The sequence below is a fragment of the Micrasema longulum genome, unplaced genomic scaffold (genome assembly GCF_059751315.1).
Source record: "Micrasema longulum isolate JH-2025_06_02 unplaced genomic scaffold, ASM5975131v1 h1tg000384l, whole genome shotgun sequence".
Taxonomy (NCBI): domain Eukaryota; kingdom Metazoa; phylum Arthropoda; class Insecta; order Trichoptera; family Brachycentridae; genus Micrasema; species Micrasema longulum.
In genome coordinates, this window is record NW_028277585.1 from 1 (window position 1) to 24,508 (window position 24,508).

General features: G+C 31.2%; 1 protein-coding gene across 1 annotated transcript in view; it reads left to right on the forward strand.

The window, feature by feature from the left end:
- Window positions 1–6,239: 6,239 nt before the first annotated feature.
- The window catches only part of LOC148281996 (matrix metalloproteinase-2-like), a gene marked incomplete at its 5' end in the record, with an annotated part of 51,806 nt that continues 33,537 nt past the window's right edge, over window positions 6,240–24,508 (forward strand). The window contains one exon of the mRNA XM_088225764.1: window positions 6,240–6,404. Coding sequence (XP_088081890.1) covers window positions 6,240–6,404 — 165 coding nt within the window. The remainder of the gene's footprint in view (window positions 6,405–24,508) is intronic.

Sequence of the window (24,508 nt, forward strand, 5' to 3'; positions counted from 1 at the left end):
TAAATCACAAATATCCCTTTCATGTTACGGGCTGAAGACTGAATATATTTTAGACAACACCCGCCACAGAACAGCGTCTCTGTCTTCCTTGTCATGACTTCTATCTTCATGCTCACTCTTGTATAAGGTATCTGTATAGATGTGTTGCTGAATTAGTGGACATTCATTCTTCGCGTAGCAATGATAAATATTTTTTGTATTAACATTTGACATAGTTACAAATTTTAATTTTCAAATCGGATGGGAAAGTGTCCATTTGAAGATTACAAAAAATACGAATCCATAATTTAAAAAAACAAGCGAGATATATCAAGTCCTGTGTCCTCTGTCGACTAGTGTGACATCACAGCCACACAAGAGTTAAAGGTTTGCATTTGAAATAGAACCAGAACTCTGAACGAGTGTTTTCGACTCGATGGCTACTCTCAGGAAAAATCCTCTAAAAAACCGATTGATTATAAGTGGGGATGGACACATAAAAAAACGATCAAGAAATACATGGCAGAACCAAATCGAATAAATACTTAAAGATGGGCGTGTCAAAAGTCGGAATAATCGGCGTGCGTGCATGAGAAGATGTATAAATGTAAAGAAAGCGAGATCTGTATGCAGAGACAGAGTGATACGGCATTATAGAGTCTGTCCAACACAATTGTCGAAGAAAAGTGGCATGGTTTCTCGGACTGTAAAGGGGTAATTATTAATATTTTGAAATAGAGCAATCTCTTTATCTGTCTTCACTGGAAAAACGTAAAACTGACATAAAACTGACTTAATGCTATAAGTGATGTCCCATCTCTGACGCAATCAGTTTCTTTTCATATTCCCAAGCATGTCACCAGAAGTCAAAATCTGGTATTTATTAAATCTTCTAAGAGCAAATTTTGTTTTTATGCCCCAACGTCCAGAATGTGTAGATTAGCCAATTTATCACACAACTTGGAATTCTTTGGGATAGACCTTCCAGCTTTTTGTAGATCTCTTTGCCACTAAAAAAGTGTGGGATGAAGATGGATTGGCATGGTTTAGCTCGTAGTTTGATATGTTTTTCGTGTATGAATATATTGTACACCATTATTGTATTGCCCTTATTTGTCTTTGCTAGATAGTTGTCTTTGTTACTGTTGTAATTGTCTTAAGCCGAATTTAAAATAAATAAACAAATATCTTCTCTGCCTACCCCCACAGTAAAACGATCTGACGGTTTATTTGTTTGTCGTCAGTTTTAGTGAATTCATTTAACAAAAATCATTGGTACAGTAAGTAAACTAAAATACATCACCATAATAGTTTTGAACCGTAATATCAAGTTACTAGAATCATAATGATCATTATCAAATTATGGATAGGCTACATTAGAATTTAAAGGTAAAATAAAATATATGAAGACGTCTAGATATATTATGTGTTGTATCGAATCGTACATTTACAAAACAAACCACGTATATCATAAAAAAACATATTTATGTACTCGTACATACATTTTTGAAAAGTTAAAGTACATATTAATTTTCAGTATAAAATATTATTTATATTTTTTCAGGCATTTCCTCGTAGATTAAATAATGCGGTAGAATCCTACACTCGGCAATAAAATTTTCGGCCCTTTAACTTCATAAAAATTGAATGAATGTGAATGTTTCAAAATGGGCAGAATAATTTATGTTACACAGTGTGTTAAGTGATAACGTAAACCAGCCAATGACTGCCCTAAAAAAATACTTAGATTTCTATATTATTTTCTCAAAAAGACCCTCAATGTTATTAAGTTAAAACTAATATCGATAATGTTTATTTTATTTAATTCTTCAATAAATAAATGTTTTACTATCTCTTTATAACCAAGAATCAGTAATTCAGTCTTGAATATTTAACATGTATTTCAATTTAGTGAATTTAAACTCAATTAATAAATAAATGTATAATTTAATAAATTTAGCTTAGTCAGTCAATTCAATACAGACAGTAGTCTTTCAAAATTCTTAACTATGAAATCAATTTTTATATGAAGAAACCGAGATTATAAAATCGATAAATTTTTGGATAGTAATTTATTATTACAAGACATTAGATTTTATTACGAGTATAATAACAACATTTACGTTCAAAGTTTATTATTGAGTATTGTTCTAAAGAATCCTCTTTTTAGTTATAAAATAAACTTTTTTCTTTTATAAATTTTTTTGTTCATAGTAAAATGTGCTTTATAAATCTTTTTCATGAAAATTTGAGGTGGCCGATTTTGAAAATTATGCTTCATTTGTAATGCGTAATTAAAATTGACATGCGATACTTCGGCAATAAATATTACTTCACGTTTATTTCACCGTTTTACGCGATATTAATAACGTAAAATTATACTTCATTACTTGTTTTCATACAACAGCGAAATGCTTTTTAATGAGGGCCCGTTCGTTAGCCTCGTGTTACATAGTCATCCACAATTAGTTTTGAAGATTTGATTTTATGCCGTTTCGCAAGAAGCAATAAGAGTCATTGTCAAATGTGCCATTGTGCTCGCAATTCGCAAACGGGGCCGTTATGCTTGTAGCCGTATCAATTGCTCGCGTTTCAGGCGGCCATTTTCTGGAAACTGTCATTAGAGGGGCGCCATGTTTTATTTTTTCGCACCATAACTTTCCAGTGTGACGACAATGCTGAGTGACCGTTTCCTTTTTAGGAATTTCCATAATTCTTGTTTACTCAGTGTACTCACACGGACAGTGTTTATTTTGTCTTAATGAACTGTTTGCATTCCAGAGAAATAAACCTACGAGTGTGTCTTGTGTGTACTGCATGTACGAATATTTATGTAACGATAACGATATACATTATTACGTCTATTCAATTTTTTTAATAATCTATCTAAAATACAATAATAACGTTATTTTATGGTGTGACCGCGTTTTTTGTATTGTAAAACATAAAAATGAGAGTGTACTTACTGTGGTATCTCGCGCCGATGATATTTTTATCGAGATCCATTAACGTACTAATAAATAGACCCGCCCTATAGATCAAAATATTATTATAAGTAGTGACATAAAAACGTACACACAGTTGCTAAGTTTGTTTGTTAATACCGGGGATGCATTATACGATCAACATTCATTTTTGGTGGATCCTAATCAGATTATTTCATTAAATTTCATATAATTTCGACCCATTTATTTATTTTCATGGGATTTTGGGGAATGCTAAAATAATATTAACTCACGTTCGTTATACATTAAAAACGTATTCCTATCAGTGCTTCCCTGTAACTAAGAAGAGCTTCGTAATTGCGCCGCAAGGCGTTCACAAAAAAATATTTATGTTTGAATATGAATTGTTTTAAGCATCGTTAATCACTCATGAACAAATATTTGCCAATAAAAATTTACACAATCATTTTTACAATGTTTATCCGAATAGTTTTTACACGCTTTCATGACACAAGCAGGTATTTCGGTTTCAATTTTAAACGTAACCGCCTGGCTTGGCTGACGGTTGAAAAATGACTAAATACGCGTCGGGCATGACTGAGCGTTTAGGCATGAGTTTAGTGTCAACATTTTTGAGGGCTCTGGGCATGTCTATATGTATGTACTACGTCTATTTTTTTATTTATTTTTCGTTTCTAAAATATTATAATAACATCATTTTATGGTGTATAATACAAAATATGCCAGTATAATACCTAAAAATAAATGTGTTCTGACTGTTATCTCGTGCCGAGAACATTTTTACCAAAATAGTACAGAAATAAATCATTTGAATTAGACAATTTATTAGATGAAAATATCATGTCCGGGCGGATAAAGAATACAGTTCGGCGAATGAAATAAAACTCGGTGGCTACTCTCAGGTAAAAATCCTGTAAAAGAAAATCGAATGGAGAAAAGTCCGCCTCGTAAAGTACCTCGTAAAGTACCTTCGTTTAACATATTTGAGATACTGGGTTCAATTCTTGGGAAGATCGACATGAAATTTGTGTTAATAAGGTTGTTTTAGATAGCAATTTTTCATTTGATTTTCTGATATAGTTGGGGCTGTGCTTCCTTCCGAGCGAAACGCACACGTTCACTTGTTATGTACTTCCCTTACGGGGGTGGCATTCGGATCCTCTGCCAATGATCACCCAGTGAGTCCTTCTTTGTTCAAAGCCGTTCTCTCATTGTAAATATCAGTGTAAAATTATGTTTGTTGTGTTATCTTTTTTTATAGAAATTAAAGACGAGTAATACTATAATCCACAAATTTGGAATATCTAGTGACCGGTTTCGTCGCTTTCGCGACATCTTCGAGACTGGTATCTTGATAAATGAGTTCAATGTTTTTATACAAAACAGAGGTAAGGATAGAGAATTCAAAATTATATGAAAATAAATTGAATTAAATAATTTTTATGTTACGGATCATTAACAATTTTTTTTCGGCTTAACTAATGAGTTGATATAATGCTATTTTAATGGGTTTAAGTATATTATTTTTATTTTTATTTTTAGTGTCCCATCCTTGTGTGTGATCCCCGTGAGTGTGATTTTCGTCAATTATGATTTCTGAAAAATAAAGAATAAAAAGTCATTAGTAAAAATATATTACAACGGGTATGGTAATAGAAAATGCACGTGTGTTATCTGTTCATTAACTAATTCTGCGTCGGGTTTATTTTTTAATCTATTAATTTTGAGAATTTCTAGTAAGTTCATGGCCTTTAGGCGCAATACGAATTATTTTTACTTTATTTTTTAAATCGAAGGAACGTTTATTTTCTATTTAATAATTGGAAAAATTTGAATTATCTTTATTATTAGACCATGTGTTATTAGACTGTTAATTTGTTACACCATTTGTTGTGTTAGTTGTGTTTGCTGTGTCACTTTGTTTTAAGTGGCCACTTAAACCAGCCAATGGCAGGTCATAAGCCCTGTAAATGCCTAGACTTCTATATTCCCTTCTCAAACATGTTTTCCCTCTGTGTTGCAACAAATTTAAACAATCGCGTACCTATTTTTGATTTTTGAATTTCGAAAATCTCTAATAGCACTTATTTATATAAATAATTACAAAAAATATTTTTTATTTGATAATATTTGGTACAATTAATCTACGGGCCATTTCACACATGCGCCGCCAATCCACCCGGCCCGGTAATTTTCCGGGTACACCCTGCATAAGGTGACACATTTTGTATGCGTTTGTAGGATGTACCCGGTAAAATTACTGGGCCGGGTGGATTGGCGTGGCATGTGTGAAAAGGGCCAAAAGGTTAACATTGTATGGATGTGTGCACGTGAATGGATTTGAGGTTAAATGCGAAAGATGGATTACAATTGAAGTTATTTATTGAGTAGATCCACACGAGTTACATCCTTACAATTTTGTACAGAAGGAATTTACAATAGCGAACACTGGCGAGGAGCTGGTGGACGGGCGACACGAAATGCCAAGATAAAATGTGCATATTCTTTCGCTGCACGACGCTCAATTACTTGTCCGAGCTGACGTTGCATCGGGTTACGCGTTGCGGGCCAAAACGGTGTTCGGCCCTGTCAACTTTAATGATGGTGATGACCTCCATAACATAACAAGAAACGCGTTTTTTATTAAGTATTAAATATGCGGCCTCCGTGGTGTAGTGGTCAAGACGCTTGATTCACGCACGGAAGGTTCCGGGTTCGATTCCCGGTGAGAACACAAAAAAATAAAATTTGATTTTTCTCATGCCTGGGTGCTCTGTGATGTAATTCACCACTGTAATTAGGCCTTCTAGCCTGTTGTGGTGCAAAAAAAAAATGTAAGATGTAAAAATGTAATGCAGTTGGCCGCTTTTGATACTATTTTAGCGTTTGGCCATCTTTGATACCGAGGGCCTCATTTGTTTACGTTTATTTGTGTAAATAGTCTGTGGAAATATATATTTTGATATTATATATATATTATTGTCCACACATCCTTTTTCCTCTCCTTAATCTGCATGGAGTGTGTATTCTTTAGGAATATTCATAATAACTTTCCTCTATGCGCAGCTAACAGAGAGTCTCTCAGAACTATATAACAGCTGCGGGTGGATGGTGGGCTTAAGGATCCCCCTCAGAAATATTTCATTGTTCCTGGACTGACACTTGAAGCGTATGACTATTAACTTTACCTTCATTTTTTTAAGATTCGCTGTATATAGAGTAGGTACCAATGCAAGTGCCCTACGATAAAATAAAAGTTTAGTATAATTTATCCTGTCAAACGTATTTAAATAGCTTTTTTGTTATTTTTTTCAGCCTGCAGAGAAAACCGCAGAACCTGGATGTTGGTGGAGTGAGAGCAGAACTTTCTCGAGCCCTCTCGGTGTGGTCAGACAACTCCAAACTGACCTTTAGAGAGATCAACTCGGACAAGGCGGACATTGTGATTTCATTCGCAAAGTAAGTCCACCATTTTTTATCATATTATTCCTTCTAACAGAATATGAACTGGTATTAATATTTAAAAAATGAGGTAAAATTAAATTTTATTTTATTTTATTGAAATAAACGGCACTTAGTGCCTTTTACATATTAGTTACAAATACAATTAAATATACATACATGTAAACATAGTTATAAGTAATACAGAGCATTTAAAACAATATTATTAATTTAGAAAGTCTAAGAAATATAAACTATATAAAAGAATAAAATATTACCAGTTATAGAATTATCGATAAAAAAAGATAATTTGGTATTAGAGATACTTTGAACCAGTTAAAAAAATAACTAAGAAGTAAATTTTGAATAACATTAAAAATATATATATATATATGTATTATTATTGAAAACTAATATTTAGGTAAATAGTATATGTTTATGTATAAAAGTATATAATGATGTAAAAAAAATGATAAAGAGAAATATTTTTTACTTATAAATTAATTAAGAAAAGAAACGAAAAAAGAAAAAAAAACAAAAACAAATTTTTAATAAAAGTAACAAATAGTTACCTAGAACTATTACCAATAAAATAAAGAAGAAGAGCCGTTCTATATGTAATAAATTTCATGTGAAATGAGTCACCAATGTCCTGGTACTTATTGCCTAGATAGTGAAGTCTATTGATGACTGCATTTTTACCATATGATGTAGAAGTATTGTTGCCACAGTATTGGTAGGTTTGCCGAGTTGTCCTTTTCGGTACATTAAAACTAATTAGTGATAAAAGTGCAGGGGTGTCAAACATGGAATGGATTATTTTATATAAATTTAATAAATCAGTTATTATTCTCCTGTCACTTAGTCTTAATAATTTCAAAATAAACAGTAACAAATCATAATTTAAAAATTCAATACTAATACCTAATTTAAAATTTATAAATCGTAAAAACTTATTTTGGACCTTTTCAATACAATATTGGTGCCTAGAATAATGAGGAGCCCAGATTGTAGAGTTGTACTCCAAAATGCTTCTTACAAGTGACGTGTACATTATTTTAAGTGCACCAATATCTTTGAAATATTTAGTGGTTCTGATAATGAAACCCAACATTCTTAGAGATCTATTACTAATGCTATTAATGTGACCAATAAATGATAATTTGGTATCGAAAATAACACCTAAATCACGTATTTCGGAAACGGATACAAGTTCAGAATTGCCAATAGAATAATTAAACATTATTGGAAACTTAGTCCTGTGAAATCTCATGATTTGGCATTTCTTTACATTTAGTTGGAGTTTATTTGTTGAGCACCACGAAAATAGTTTATTTAAGTTATGTTGGATAGTAATACAATCATCAATAGTGTTAATTACTCTAAAAATTTTCATGTCGTCAGCAAACAACAAAACTTCGACACCATTAAATATGTCAACAATATCGTTGATAAAAATGTTAAAAAGTATTAAAAAGTATCGGACCCAAATGGGATCCTTGCGGGACTCCACTAGTCGCCTCAATGGTATGGTAATGTTCCTAAAAGTAAATTCATGATAGTAAGCAATAAAAAAATTAAAGATGCAATAAATTAAACATTCACGGGGAAAATATAGATGAAGGAAAATAAATACAATATTTATTATTTAATATATAGATAATAAGCTAAAATTTTGCATCACATTTTGAATATACCAACAACAAAAATTTTTAAAAGGTTGGATTTAAATAGGACAAGAAAAAATCTCATTTTAAATACAAGTAATCTATTTTTTAAAGCAATTGTTTGGCCGCATTTCAATTATTGTTCTAGTGTTCTTTTCCTGGGCGCTGAAAATTAATATAATGTTTTACAGAAAGCTCAGAATAGGGGAATGAGGACAATATTCAGTGACGGTACTGAACATCCTTTCGGTAAAGCAAAGAGCTCATTTTTAATACTTAAGTGTTAATATTTAAATAAAATAATAAATTATTGCCCGAATACGAGTTTTGTGATGTTCAGCGAAATAATGAAATTCATCGCTATCCTACGAGGCTAGGTGAAGATTTCAGACTCCCCAAAACAAGAATCCAGGGAAATCAAAACAATCTGTATCATAAAGGACTTAAGATGTTGAATGAGTTGCCAAAAGACATTAGGGATGCTGGGTCTATCGCATCGTTTCGGGGGATAGCGATGATTTTTGTTAAAAACAAACATTCATAATAGTGTCATTAGAAAGCGTCTGGATTTTATAACAATGGTATGTTTTTGAAATTATTTTTGTATGTATATTGTTTAAATAAATACATTATTTAACATTAGATTATCCCGTTTTAATACTATTTAATTACAGTTATTTAGAATTAAACGAGTTATTTATTTTATAGGAACATAGTCAAAAGCTCTTTAACTTCACTAAAATCAACAAATGGAAGAAATGAAGAAATACGGATGTTCAAACATAGGCAGAATGGTGAATGTTACACAGTGTGTAAAGTGACCACTTAAACCAGCCAATGACAGGTCATAAGCCCTGTAAATGCCTAAATGTCCATATTCCCTTATTTAAGGTATTCTCCATCCCTGTTGTATTTTGTTATAGTCAAAAGTGATTAAATAATATTAAAGATAAGGTTGAAAGACAGACCAGCGAAGTTTCTCAATAATATCACTCAACTGGTCAATATAATTTTTGTCTCACGAGTATCAATAGCAGTGGCGGTATTTCCATAGAAGCCCATAAGCCGGGCTTGCCTATTAATTTTATTTCAAAATTACCAAATTTGGACCAAACGCTTAAAAATAATTCATTTCGTTGTTTAAATTTCGCGCCAATTGAGAATTAGCGATCTGTTCGACGTAAGTACTGTTTGCATCCCGAGATCCGAACCGTATGAGATCCGCGTGCGCGAACGACACTATGTCTTTTTATCTCGCTCACGCACGTGGGGTTCTTATGGGGCTTATTTCGCGGTGCAATTCGCATGTGATGCAAACAGTAAACTCATAAAATGTTTGTCTGTATATGTTGGGTTTTATATGGGAATCTGAAGCCAGCTTCTTTAAGGTAAAGTTGGCAGAGAGCGCCTTTTGTATTTCGTATCGATCAAACTTTACGTTTGTTTATTATGCTTTTTTTTTACGGAATTCGATAATTTTAAACGGTTATTTTTATCTTAATTGATTAAAAACCCGTACTGGTTAAGATTTATGATAGTTAACTTAATTTTGTGCAAACGTCATATATAAAAAGAATTCGGAGATGGCCGACGTTTCTTTTTTATTTGCCTATCTACTTTCCTTTTCCTTTTCCAATATTCTATATCAATTATAATTTATCTTTATTAAACTTATGTATCTATGGGTTTCGATGACTATTATTGAACTCTACGCATGCGATATTTTATTAATGTTACTTATTGGTAATGGTTGATATCTGAGAAATGACTATTAAAAAAAAAAAAATGTGTTTTCTTTATTTCATTTATTTAAACAAACTCAGAAAGATTATCCTATGCATATTTTAAAAAAATATTGTTATTTGTCATAATATACCTTTTTGATGCTTTGTAGACTGTACAACTGTAGTGAAGAAAGCATACATCATGTTTTCACACAAGTGAATTCATCATCATTCCTTTTCCGCAACTAATGGTGCATAGAGCACTGCAATCGCAGTGTATCTTGATCATTTTTGCTACATGAAGGTAAGATCATCAGTCTTACGCTTCAAGTACCAGTCCACTATGACAGGACTATTACACATTCTAGTGTAAAAACACATTTTTAAATAAATATTTCAAATCAACCATGTCGGGAATCGAACCCGAGACCTTTTGCATGGTAATGCGCTGACCACTATACTATAAGGCCGTCAGGAAATTACACCACATGTGAATTAAAAATATATATATGGGCTTGCCTTACTCGTAAACCCTAGGCACGCTACTGATCAATAGGTAATAATGCAGTTTTTTATCCTGTTTTAATACTCCGGATTTCATGTACCTCAAACAGAACTTTCCTTAAATTAGTGATGCAAAAATTAAAGAAGGAATATTGTGGGTTCACAAATACGACCATTTATGTATGATGTAAAGTTTGAAATACTATTCAATCCAGAAAATGCTGCTTGGCAAGCATTCAAAAAAAATACTCGCAGTTTCTAGGTAAGTCAGGATGTTTGAATATCGAGCAGTTAAGAATGCAAGGAGTATTAAAATGATTTTTTTAATTTTTATTTTTTTACATAAGTATACATTTTTACGCTTTCAACATTTTTATTTTTTATAAAAAGATTTTTACAGTAACTAAAATCCCACCAAGCCACTTTCTGTGTCTTGTTGGTGGAGATTGATATTAATACTAACTTATATAATATTACGAAAATTTATGAAACAATGAATATACAGATACCTATGATTAGAAGTCGGAAAGATTAGTAATATAGATACAAATAATTATTTTTTTTAAATTAAAGAACGAAAATAAATAAAATAAAAAATATGTATACATAAGCTAGTTCAATAACTATTCATATATAAACTTTTAATCGAGAAGCCACTTTCTTATTTTGCTCTTGTTACTTTGTGTGTTAAATTTTAGTTCTTTTGGCAATAAATTAAAAATATAAGGTACTAAGTAATTAAGCGTTCTATTTCCATACTTATAACGCATTTTTGGTACTACTAAACCATCATAATACGTGAAGCGCTATTTATGGTTATGTTTGAAAGGAATTTTGAAATTATTATTATTTAATTGTTTTAAAATTATGCAAAGCCACAGTAATCCTCAAACTGGCAGAGTTTTAAGTGTTTTGTACAGGAGAACTTTATCACTTCTTTGTCTGTAATTCTCTTACTGTAGAGTACTGTAGACCCTGGATCTGATATTATAAATGCTTGTTTCTTGTCAACATTAAGTGATGAGAAAAAACACTATAAGAAACACTTTTGTCTTTCTGAAACAAAAAAGTTTTTTTATCGAGTATTGATATTTTAAAACTACTTAAACAAACTTAAACACTTTAAGTTCAGTATTTGTCCCAACTCGACAAGGACTTTGGTCCCATAAAGTTGGGACTTATATCTCAAATAAATAAATAAAAAAGGATGCATAGTGCAAATTATAAACAGATGATACAGAACAATATGATGTAATATAATTGAACTAAATAAATACATTCTGTATTAGGTATATTGATTAACGTAATTATTATTATTTCATGGGTTCCCATTAAAGTTTATTGTTATTAAATACATATTAATACGCTTTACCATTACAATATCATAAAATCCTTTTGTCGTTTCTTTAATGGTGTAATATTTGTCAATCATAGAGCTATATTGCTCGTTTTATGAGAATTATTTACGACTTATATAGGCCGAACCATCGGAGGCCGATAGCGATACGCGATATTAGAGCGTTACATTGTTACTATTTTACGACTTGCATGTCGATGGTCGATATAGATATGAACGATATGAACGATAACTATTGGTATCAACTTAAAGCTCGCATTACAAGGGTCAAAAATGGTCTAAGATCTTGTGCCAAATCTTTCGATATTTTGAAATTTATTGCGACAGACTGGAAAAACATATTTAAAATAGGGATTTGGAAGTCTAGGCATTTACATGGCTGATGACCTGTCGATGGCAGGTTTAAGAGGTCACTTTACACACTGTGTAACATTCACCATTCTGCCTTTGTTTAAACATCGTCATCTCCTCAACTCATTTATTTGTTGATTTTGAAGTTACGGAGTTGAAACCTTTTTTTAATGCGGGTGAGAATTTTTGGCTGAATTATTTTACCTACATTGCAACGTCTGAAAATACTTAAAAAAATTAGACTTTTTGGGGCCTGTTAGTTCATCAACAATATTTTGAGTATGTATAAATGTTTGTAGACAAAGCAGGATTTCACAAAGGTGTGATCATGAGAAATATATTGCAACAAAGAAACATGATTGTGTTTCTTCAAGTTTTTGTGCAAACTGTTCTCCTTTGCAGAGTGCACAGGTGCATAAATCCTTGAATAATAAAACCCTTCAATTCAAACTTTCCGAGTTCCGTTTCGCGGGGTGTAAAAATAGAGTTGCAAGCCTTTTCCTGAAACCAATATTGTGAAATTAGTTTCAGATAAGTACGAACTTTCTTGTAAACTTTTCACGGAATCAACTTACACGAGAAATTCAGCTTTGCGGGTAATTTCAAAACAGAATTACTAATCTGAACTGAGATAACATGTATCATGAAACGTGAGATGACATCGGAAGCGTAATGACACCTTTTTATTGCTTAATTTATATATATATATATATATATATATGTATTTTTATATGAATAAATAATAAAAAATATACAACAACAACAACAAACCATCACGCCGTTTCCCCGTAGGGGTAGGCAGAGAGGATAGAACGCCATAACACTCTATCTTGGCATACAGACCTCGCTTCCTCTACATTCATACATCTTCTTATGCACGCACGCCGATTATTCCTACTTTTGACATGTCCATCTTCAAGTATTTGATGGACTTGATCGTGCCATGTCTTTCTCGGTCTTCCTCGTTTTCTGCATCCATCAACATTTGCATCGTAGATCCTTTTAGTCATTCTTTCGCTGTCCATTCGCCAAACCAACGCAGCACCCCTTTCTTGATTCTGTCAATAATGCATGTCTCAGCCTTACACACTTCACGGATCTCGACATTTGTGCACCTATCATACATCGTTTTACCACACATTCGCCTGAGGGATCGCATTTCGACAGCATTCAACCTACTTTCATCATTATTTTTCCAATTCCATACTTCGCTCCCATACATTAGAGTTGGAACTAGAACTCCGTTGTGAACTGCTAGTTTAGCCTCCTGCGATAAACATTTGTTTGCCAAAGTAGATTTTAGTGCACCGTTCACCCTGTTCCCGGCACTCACCCTCCTTTCAATATCTTTATCGGCCTTTCCGTCCCTAGTAAACATACTTCCCAGGTACACAAATTCTTCTACCTGATTCAGGATATCTCCGTATAAATATACATGTATACATATATATATATATATATATATATATATATATATATATATATGTATACATATATACTTTTTATTATTTATTCATATAAAAATACATATTACAAAAAAATAATAATAACGTGCCCCTTACTCTACGAGGCCAAAAGCCCTGTGTTGAGTTGGGGTTCAACATAATAGAAAGTAGAAGCATTCCTATTTTTAAAGCATACTAAAAATTAAAATAAAATTTTTAATTTGAATAAACATCTGGACAACACGTTCAATAGTACTATACAGGGTGTTCTTTAAACCCTGTCACATCCGAAACCACGATGATCAGTATGAGCAAGATAACATATTGGCACATTTAATTACTTTTTTAGAACGAATAAAATTAACAAAAATAACATATTTAAAAAAACAAATGGTTGCTTACTTCTGCAGGGGAGAAACGAAGAGAGGGAGGGGGGAGTCCGATATACCGAAAACTGCGAGGCGGCGCCCCCCTAACTTCTCTCCTGCAGAAGTACGCAACCATTTGTTTTTTTTAATATGTATAAGGTATAAATCTATGCAATGTCTCGCAGCAGTCTCCTGCATATTGTATATTCTTTTCAAGAGCGTCGATAGATATGAAAACAATAGAATAAATTTAATGATCGAATGATTACTAATTGAATTAATTTAATAATTCAATGAATTAATTGAAAAAATAATTTATTTTCGGTATAACATAAATAATACATACGGGCGTTTTGGTTATTGTGACCTATGGCCACTCAAAACCATTTGGAAATCGTTTTCAGGCGTTGCCTAGTATGTGAAATAATTCAGTGGGATGAATCTCTTCACAACAGTAAAGGTTTCAGCTCTTTAACTTCACTAAAATTAACAAATGGAAGAATCGAAGAACTATGTATGTTCAAACATAGACAAAATGGTGAATGTTACACAGTGTGTAAAGTGGCTTCCTTAACCAGCCAATGACAAGTCACAAGCTCTGTAAATACCTAGACTTCCATATTCCCTTCTCTAAAATGTTCTCTTACCCTGTCTGAAAATTATCAATGAATATTTTTGCGCATTGATACTTATGTCATTAGAATCGTGAAAATCCGCTATGAATGTTCAATATATTTTCAACGTTTTTCGAGAATTGTGCGAATTCACATTTGATTAAATATCCCAAACAGTTTCATAATTAACACCTCTCTCACCTCCGTCAACAAACATGACACCACGTTGAACTGAGCGTATTTTATTCTCGATTTGTAAAAATACCCTATCGATTAAATATCTTAAGCAGCTTCATAATTAACTCTCATCTCCGTCAACAAACATGAATGTTAGTTTTACGCCACGTTAAACTGAGCGTAATTTATTTTTAAATGCTGCTTAAAAATACACGTGTGATGTACGAAAATGCACCTTTGTACTTCTATGTGTAAACAGTCCTAAAACCGTGCTCTCAAAACTCTCTAGTAGAAAAACAATCATAATAGCGTGCTAACCAAATAGCATAGTATGTAAAACGCTATTTCAAATCACTGCATTAAAAAACAAAACATAGTAAAAGAAAAAAAAAAAAAATTGCAAGAAATACATCAGTTGGATACATATATACAGGATGTTCATTAAACCCTGTCACATCCGAAACCACGTTGATCAGTATGAGCAAGAAGACATATTGGCAAATTAAAATAATTTTCTAGAACGAATAAAATTTCAAAAAAAGCAAATGATTGCTCACTTCTGCAGGGGAGAAACGAGGAGGAGGAGGGTAGTATCTGATACTGCGCCGTGCTCCCCACACTTCTCCCCTGCAGAAGTAAGCAACCATTTGTGTTTTTTAATATTTTACTTTTAAAATTTTTCTTTGTTCTAAATATTTTTTTTAATATGCTAATATGTCTTCTTGCCCATACTGATCATTATGGTTTCGGATGTGACAGGGTTTAAAGAACACCCTGTATATTGGAACATAATAATATGACTTTTTTCTTAAAAACATAGATATTTGAGGAGTAAACATCCAAAAGTCATTTTTCCAAATTTGAAAAAAAAAAAAGTTAGTTTTAAATTTTATAGTTCATATCTAAATCTCAGAAAAAAAATCAACCTATTTATTCAAAACTCGTTTTTTCCTTTATAAAATATGTCCTTAAAAGTAATACATTAAAAAAAATTGTGTTGTTTTTTTTTAAGCTCTATATTTCTGTGACCACTCATGTCAGGAATCGAACCCGAGACCTCTTGCGTGGTAAGCAAACGCGCTGGCCATTCGACCACGAGGATATTAATTTCTATCTATTAACAAACGGAATAAAAAAATATGTTTTTACACTAGAATATTTCAAAGTCCCTAAACTGGTACATGAAGCGTAAGACTGATCATCTTACCTGTATGTAACAAAAACTATAAGGACACGCTGCAATTGGTGTACCAATGCCTTATGAAAGGGAATGATGATGAGGATGATTTAATAACATTTATAAATTGTTTAATTTAGCAACTTAAGTTACCGTTTTTATTAATGCTATTCACATTTCATCATGATTCACGTTGCTAATGCTAATGATCCATTAGGTTCTACTCTCTGGGGACGGGGCGTAATGACCAAACTTTGCAGCCGGCTGCGGCTGTTGCTAGCGACTCCGGCCAAAACGGCTTTGTATTTTTTATTTTGCGAATAAAACGTTGCCATATTAGTTTGTTGCATTTTGGGTTAAATGCGGTTACGAGATATGCGCTGTTAGCTTTTGTGTAATTGCGTGTATGTTGCTTTTTATTCGCACTATCCTGTTTCAAGACAACTCTCTATTCGAATTCCACGAGACTTTTGTTTTAATTCTTTTAAAATAAGACGTATTTCAATTCAAACTATTCACCAAAAACACATGACATTGATACTGTTTTTATTGTTTACATTGTGTAATAAGGAACATAGTTGGAACAAGAAGATGGTTCAGAAGAAATTTCTGATGCATCTCTATTTATGGGAGTACAGATACCATCCGTGATTGTATCCTTCAAACTTCGTACTGGGAATGCTTGGCAACAGTAGTTTGGAGAAATTAAGAAATATGTATCTTTTCCGATTGATCTGTGATATTACGATCAACTTAAGTGTAATGGAGAGTATTTTTCTTTATGTTCCTAATGACTACCTTAGCCGTAGGCGGCTTAAGCTGTTTTATCTTCCTGCTTGCAGAACCAGCCTGCCAATGGTAATGCCAGTAGGAAGAGGTCTTTACACAACTGTATCTCTTCGGATACCAACATCTTAGCGTTACTGAAAGAAAGTTCAGAGAGGAAAGCCTCCTTTTACTTATACCATTTTATTAGATTTAAATTGTACCGCTTATTTTTATTTTCTTCGTGTTGTGTATGCCTTGAATATATTTTTGTAATGTATAAAACATATTAAATAAATTAATTTAAATTTAAATATATGTTTGAAACATTTAACAAGAATTTTAATTGTCTAGATATATTTAACACATCATATAATAGGTACGTAAAAAATCTATCAAGCTTGATTCAGAATAACAAAGAATATACGTTTTATCTTTTTTTTTTCTTCTTTCTTTGCTCTTTATTTCTCATCATCAAATCAAATGCAATTTCTTACTCCTACTTTCCTTCATTCATCCTCCGCCACTCCTCATCACTTTCCTTTTTTTTCCTCCACACTATCTCCTTGTTTTGTTTCTATTTCTTTTATTTCAATTTATTTGGATAACATTGTTACATTACCATTTTATTTTTCATACAATTTAAACCGTCGTCGCTTTATTTTATCGCAATTATGTAAATACATGTTATTAGATGGCATGCCTTACTATTTTTATAGACTTTTTTTTCATAGTTTCTGTGTATAATCATCTGATCTCCAGATATGTTTGTATTCTAAATAAATATGTGTTGTTATAAATAAAAAAATAATGCATCAAAATGTAGAGCGTTGAAAAGAAAGACGTCCGTCAACTGCCGTTGAATGGCCAATATTAACATTAAAATTTCACAAAAAAAAAGTAGTATAAATCGGGTTGTGGTCTTGTGGCTAGTGTCTCAGACTCACGGAATAAAGGTCCGTGGTTCGAATCCTACTCTACCCAAACTTGATTCCCATTTTCTAATAGTGAGTTATTTACATTTCGTTGAAAATGGCCCACAAAATTAAATATTTGGGTAAATCATAAGAACGCCAATATTTATTTTATTAAACAAAAATAAATAAAATATTTCAACTGAAATGTTATTCTTAAAAATAAAAGCATGATTCCATAAAAAAACGTTTGAACTAAAATGTTTTGACTATTTTTAAATGAGAGTTATTTACTTATTAAAATTGAAATTGAAATTAATATCTAATTGAAATATTTGGGTAAATCATAGAACGCAAACATTTATTTTTTCTATTAAAATATATATATTTGAAAGCAATGAATAAGTTAGAACAAATTGCAATCAAAAGTGAAAGCATATTTAATCATATAAAAATATAAACTATAATATTTAAAAAAAAGTATAACATGAAATATAGGTAAATGGAAAAATAATAATTTAAGCAGCCTTGTGTTAGATAATTTATAAAGCAATAATTCTTTATTATTATACCGTGTGCAGACGAATGAAGAATACAGTTCTGTGTGAAATAGACTAACTGTGATTCTGGACGAGCCGACTCAATGGCTACTCTCAGGTAAAAATCCTGAAAAATAAAATCGAGGGGGGATAAGTCGGCCTCGTAGTGTGGTTGGCGTATTTGTTTACTGTTCTTCAGGTTCCGGGTTTGATTTCTGACAGAATAGACGAGAAGTATTGATTTTAATGGTGATTCAACACTGCAATATTGCACTGTCCCTGGACTGGTAAGCGTAAGACTTATTACTTTACCTTCCATGTAACAAATATGATATAGATACTTTACGATTAACGTGACAATGCATGTCCTATGCACCATTAGGTGTCGATAGAGAAATGACGATAATAATTATTAGAAAACACGCGGCATTACGTGTAGTATTTTTTTAAAACACTCCTAAGTTTAAATAAAAAATGATCTGTTAAGTTAGATAGAAAATATAATCATGCCTCTTAGTCATTCCTTTCTCCGTAGAAACAAGGGTTGTATTTTTGATCACGTTCAAGGCGGTCAACATGAGTAATGAGACCGAAAAAGCTTCGGTGATTTTCCGAAAGCTCTTTCTTAGGACGGAGCTTCCTAGCTTTGTGTTTAACTTTTAGAACACCCCCCGTATGCCCCCTCAACTGGTCCTCACGGGGTAGGAGTGGGTTTTATTTATTTCTTTGATTTATGATTCCATCAGATTTTTACGCAGCTACATCGCAAAACTTGTGCAGAATTCAATCACAGTTTATTTACATTTACAATTTAAATTCAGAGCACAAATAATAAACTGGGTTATGGGCACGTGGTGATATCGTGGTTCAGCGGATCAGAGGTCCAAGGTTCGAACACCAATACTCGATTTCCATTTTCTGCCATTGCTGTATTTGTAACAACTACTTTAGAAGTTATTTATAACTAACTAATAGTCGTTATTTTAGGAGTGTTTGTTCAAATGTGGTTATTTACATTTTTATACACCTCCTTGGTGAGAGGCATCTTGGAGTATAATTCTACAATATGGAGCCCTTATTATGCCTCTCACCAAATTACCATCGAAAGAGTTCAGAATAAGTTTTTGAGATATGTTAATTTTAAATTAGGAATACGTAAAGAATTTCGTAAATATGATTAATTATTAAATATATTAAATTTGATTAAATTAATGGACAGGAGAACTATTAATGGTTTATTAGTTCTATTTAAAATCGTTAATTCAGTTTCGGACAGCACTGAAATTTTGGCCCTTATTGGTTTTAAAGTACCAGTTAGAGTGACAAGGCTAGTTCAACTTTATCACTGCAACAATCATATCTCAATATATTCTAGCAATTCAGTACTGAATCGTCTACATGCGCTGGGTAATAAACATTCGGATTTAGGTGACATATTTTTATTGAAATTTCCAGCTTATAAACAATTACTTGTAAAACATTTTAGTGTGGAATCAATATTTTAATTAGGTTCTTTCTAAGTAAGCATTGAAAAAGTTGTTACTGTATATACTCCACTGTAAATACTTATGTATGTATGTAATGTAAAAGGTACTTGTACCGTTAATTCTTGAAAAAAAAAAAAAAAAAACGTTTTTTTTTTTTAAATCTATTTGTTTAAAATATTTAAAATCTTACCAATTTCTGATATAAAGATTCCATTAATGTCACAGACGTCCCCATTTTTATGTACATTCTAATCACGATTGAAATACCACTTCCAAAATATTTAAGTTTTTCTTAACATTAACTTTAACATTGATGTTATCGGGTGCAGTAAGGTCAATTCTATGTTCTGCTAAAAACAGCCAGACCGCTTTCATACAAAAAATTGTTTTAATCACCTTCTGAAAATGGTGTCCATCACAAAAACGGCATTTCACAATTTGCAGAAAACACCCACAGCAATAGAAAAATCTTAACGAATTTTAAAAAATACTGAAACTGGTCAAATATATAATTAGATTCTTGTTTGTAATATACAAAAAATATATTCAGTGTTTATCATTTGTTAAAGTCAAAAACATTCCAACTGCTGTGTAGATTTGTTTTTTCTCTCATTTCACAAAGGTGCTATTATCTCAGTTTCACTTTTCTATGGCTGGCTGCTTTATGCATAACTACGTTCAATTTGTTTTATGACAGCTAGATAATCTTACACTCCACATCCTTGTCTTGAAACTGTTAAAATCACCTGTCAAATTTTAAATATATATTTTTTTTTTAATTTCAAGAGAAATTTAATTACAACAAAAATACGTCACAAATGAACCAATTGTAATTTTCTATATGCATTACTAAAAACAAAGCCAAAAAAAATGTGCATGTGTGATGTCACTCTGTATCACTCCAAGTTTATATGCCGCTGTACCAGTCCAATGTTGTAATGCAAAATCACATTTTAAACAAATGATTTACATTGACCCTGCTCGGAATCGAACCTCGGACTTCAATTGACATTTATTTTATAAATTAATTTTGTGTTATATGTGCAATATAACTAAAAAATCGTAAGTAGCTAGTTTCATCTGAAATGTTTTCGACTATTTCAAACCTTGTTTATTTTTTCATTTTCCTTGTCGCGATCGACATTACTAATGGCTACGATCGACCCGTGGATCGCGATCAGACCGTATGCCACCCTTGGTCTAGGCATTATAAGGACACCTAGACTTCCTTCTCTAAAATGTTCTCCATCTCTGTTGTAATTTGTGAATCATTTGGACAAACTCAATATATTGTAATTAAATTTTAAATTTAGTTTTTCTACTTTGTTTTTCGTATTTTTTATTTTCTCTCTATCTATCCTCACCTTAGTTGTAAACATCATGGTTTGGTCTGACACACGTTTTGTATATCCGAATTATGTTTTCAATAATCATGTGTTCATTGTACTATACGACATTTCTTAGGCATCCAGATGTTTACTAACTGAGATGGATATGTTCTCATCATCACTATGGCAGCATTATCTGCATGGCATGTGATGTTAATGACCTTATCTCCCTTAGTAGATTCACAATTTTTTTTTATTCTTAAAAGCGTTTTTTTATATATTTATTCTGCTTGTGAAGGAAAAGGTTTTTGGTATAAATATTGTTGGGCTATATTTAGTTATAAAGGTGCCAAACTTGCTTTGTTTCTTTGTTGTTCTCATTATGTGTTATTTTCTAAATGTTAATATTATTTATGTCTCGAATTGAGTTGTTGTAACTCCTGGGAATGTAATTATACTTGTTAAATACTTTGTGTTATATGATTTATGTACAAAAATAATAAAAAAATAAAAAATCAACTGGTCCAAGAAGTAGATTAAAAATTGGTTTTTTTTAGGCGCTGCCTAGTATGTGAAATAAATAATTCAATCAGATGAATATCTTCAGAACAATAAAGGTTTTAGCTCTTTAATTTTACTAAACAGATGGAAGAATTGCAGAAATATGGATGTTCGAACATAGGATAGGAAAAATTGTGAATGTTACAGTGAAGTGAGCATTTAAAACAGCCAATGGCAGATCATAAGCCATGTCTAGACTTCCATATCTCCTTCTTTAAAATAAGTGTGATTTAATTTCACACTTCTTCTTCAGCCTCGTTTCCCATATCACACTATAATGTGATAAGTCCCCTAAATGTTATTAGGTTAGTTCGAAATAGAACGTAATATTTTCGAAGAGCGAATGAAAATGAAATGTTTTATGGTTTACGAGAAGAGGTCGAAGTAGTTACTAGTTTTAATTAACAGAAATCCTTGTAAATCCACTAAGTTGGTTAGAATTTATCTACATCTTGAATTTGGAACTAAAGTAAGACAAATAAAAGCAAAGAACAAAGAAACGTATTACAAAATCGTATCGCAAAACTTTACAAGATAGTTTTCAATCGTATATAATTTTATTATTTATTTATCATGCTAATTCTTTTTGAATAATGCGTATATTTGTTTTTTTTATAGCACAAAGATGAATTTAATTATGAATTTCACCAATTTTGACAATTCGTTGAAACGGTGAAAATTGTACATAAAATTGCACAGGAAAACATACAAGACTGTGATATTACAATAACCAAAAATGCTGACATACACAAATATAATAAAAGATAAAAACAACACTACTACGTTAAAAAAGCAAAGACAAACGTAAAACTGACAAAAATACCAAACAATGGTCTTAAACTTAAACTTATATATACTTACTGTAAACTTATTTTTATTATTTGTTTTTGACATTAATTTTCTAATGGAATTTTTTTTGTTTAATTTCTTTACAAGTTATTTACAATTTGCTTTTTAATTCTAACATTTTTCTTATATCCATATTTTTTATAGTGTCTTTTTTATTGGCAAAGTTTCATTTTTTATTTTGCATTGCAGCATGCTTTTTTGTTTCTACATGTAAACAAAAAAAAAGTATTGTTTATATTTAAAACTATTACTTACTATGTTTGTACTTACGGATATATATATTTTGTAAATACCCCTTGGGCGTATTTTAAAATGAAATAAATAAAAAATAAATATATAAACAATATAATGACTTACCTTACCAGTCGAACAATTGCACTATGACAAATTAAAAATGAACCTGAAAAAGCACATGATAAATACACTAATCAGACGAAACATAACATGACTGAACCTTATAATATATATATTATGTAACCCTAACGGGATTTTAAAAATAATAAACTAATAAAAAAAACTGTTTTAAAAACGGAAAAACACTAATACGGTTTAGTCAATTCAATTTAATTGTTGTGTGTAACGTTTAAGATCACAATTATGTTCTAAATAAAAATCACCGTGTTTATTTATTTATTTTATTTAAATTTTTTATTACATAACATATCACTTTATTTACAAAAACAAAAATCCTACATAGGCATGGCCTGTGCGTGTACTAAATCTAGAATACATGTTGGATTCCACGTGTCATATTTATTTGATATTTAATCATTAATTGCAATTATTTGCCAATGACACATTAATCTATACAGCAGGTAAAGATTATGCAGAAACCATCAACAAATCAAATGACGACTTAAACAGCATATCAAAATGGCTTAAAATCAACAAGCTAAAACTGAATGTTGGAAAAACTAAATACCTCGAAATAGGAAGAAAAAAACGAAGCATAATCTACTTTTTTTTTTAATTTACGCCCAATAGGCATTTTTAAGGACATATTCATACATAGAAAGTTGTTTTAAAGGAAAGTAGAAAGACACAATGGTATATAGTAGACTTGGTGGGAGTGGAAGCGGGAGAGAGGTGTTTATATTCTAATTTGATTCAGTGATCGTATAAAAGAAGACAACTCGTTATCAAAGAAATCAAGCCTGGTATGTAATGATTAATGTATATATAGATGGTGAAACTATTGACAACGTGGATGAAATAATATTAGACACGAAATCAACTATGAATGCTAACTTTGAGTATGTTTTTGAAAAAATATTCTTTCTAGCTAGATTGAGAAATAAATTAGATAGAAATACTGCAGAACTCACATATAAAACAATAATCATTCCTTATATAGATAACTGCTCAACGGTCTTATTTTTAGCCAATGACGGAAATTTAAATAAATTGAAAATACTTCAAAACAGAGCCATGAAAATAGTGATAAAGAACAGTAGATATAATAAAATAGAAAAAACGAGAGAATGTCTTAATTGAATAGCAATAAAAAAGAGACTGATATATAGTATGCTTGTTTTTATATTTAAATTTTTGAACAATCAAATACTCAAATTCTTCATTTATAAGATAGTCCTCAATAAAAATTTTGATAAATTATTATGAAAATAAAACTTTGTTATTAGTGTTACACAATTTTTATTCTTTTACAAGAACACTACAACAGTTTTGGGAGAAAACTGCTCCCATCGACAGGTGATATAAAACTAATATAGTAAACACAGAATATTGTTCACAATGTCATAGAATTTAAACAAAAAATAAAGAAATTAGTCAGTGAAACTTAGGAACGGGGGGGTTTTTATTCCACTTATCTAAGATGTTAGCATATAAATGGATAGTTATCTAAAGTACATGTAGTAGTGTTCTTGTAAAATAATAAAAATTGTGTAACACTAATAACAAAGTTTTATTTTCATAATAATTTATAATGAAGTATGGCGATTCAATTAACAAAAATTTTAATAATTATATTACTAGAAATAAGGATAGAATAAGGCTGCCATTTTAAAAAAAAAAACAAAATCTACAAATTGTATTACGCATAAAGGTTTGAAAATGTGTAAAGAGATGCCTGAATGTATGCAGAATAAAAAAAAGGTTTAATGAATTTAAGAAGAAATGTGATGTGTACTGTAAAATTGTGTAAATAGATATGTAAGTTAAATAAGTGTAAATATTAGTTTATATACCATGTATTGTAATATAAGCTAACTTAAGAATGATTATTTTTTAAATAAAAAAAAATGTGTTGCCAAATATGATGCAAAGTGTAAACGC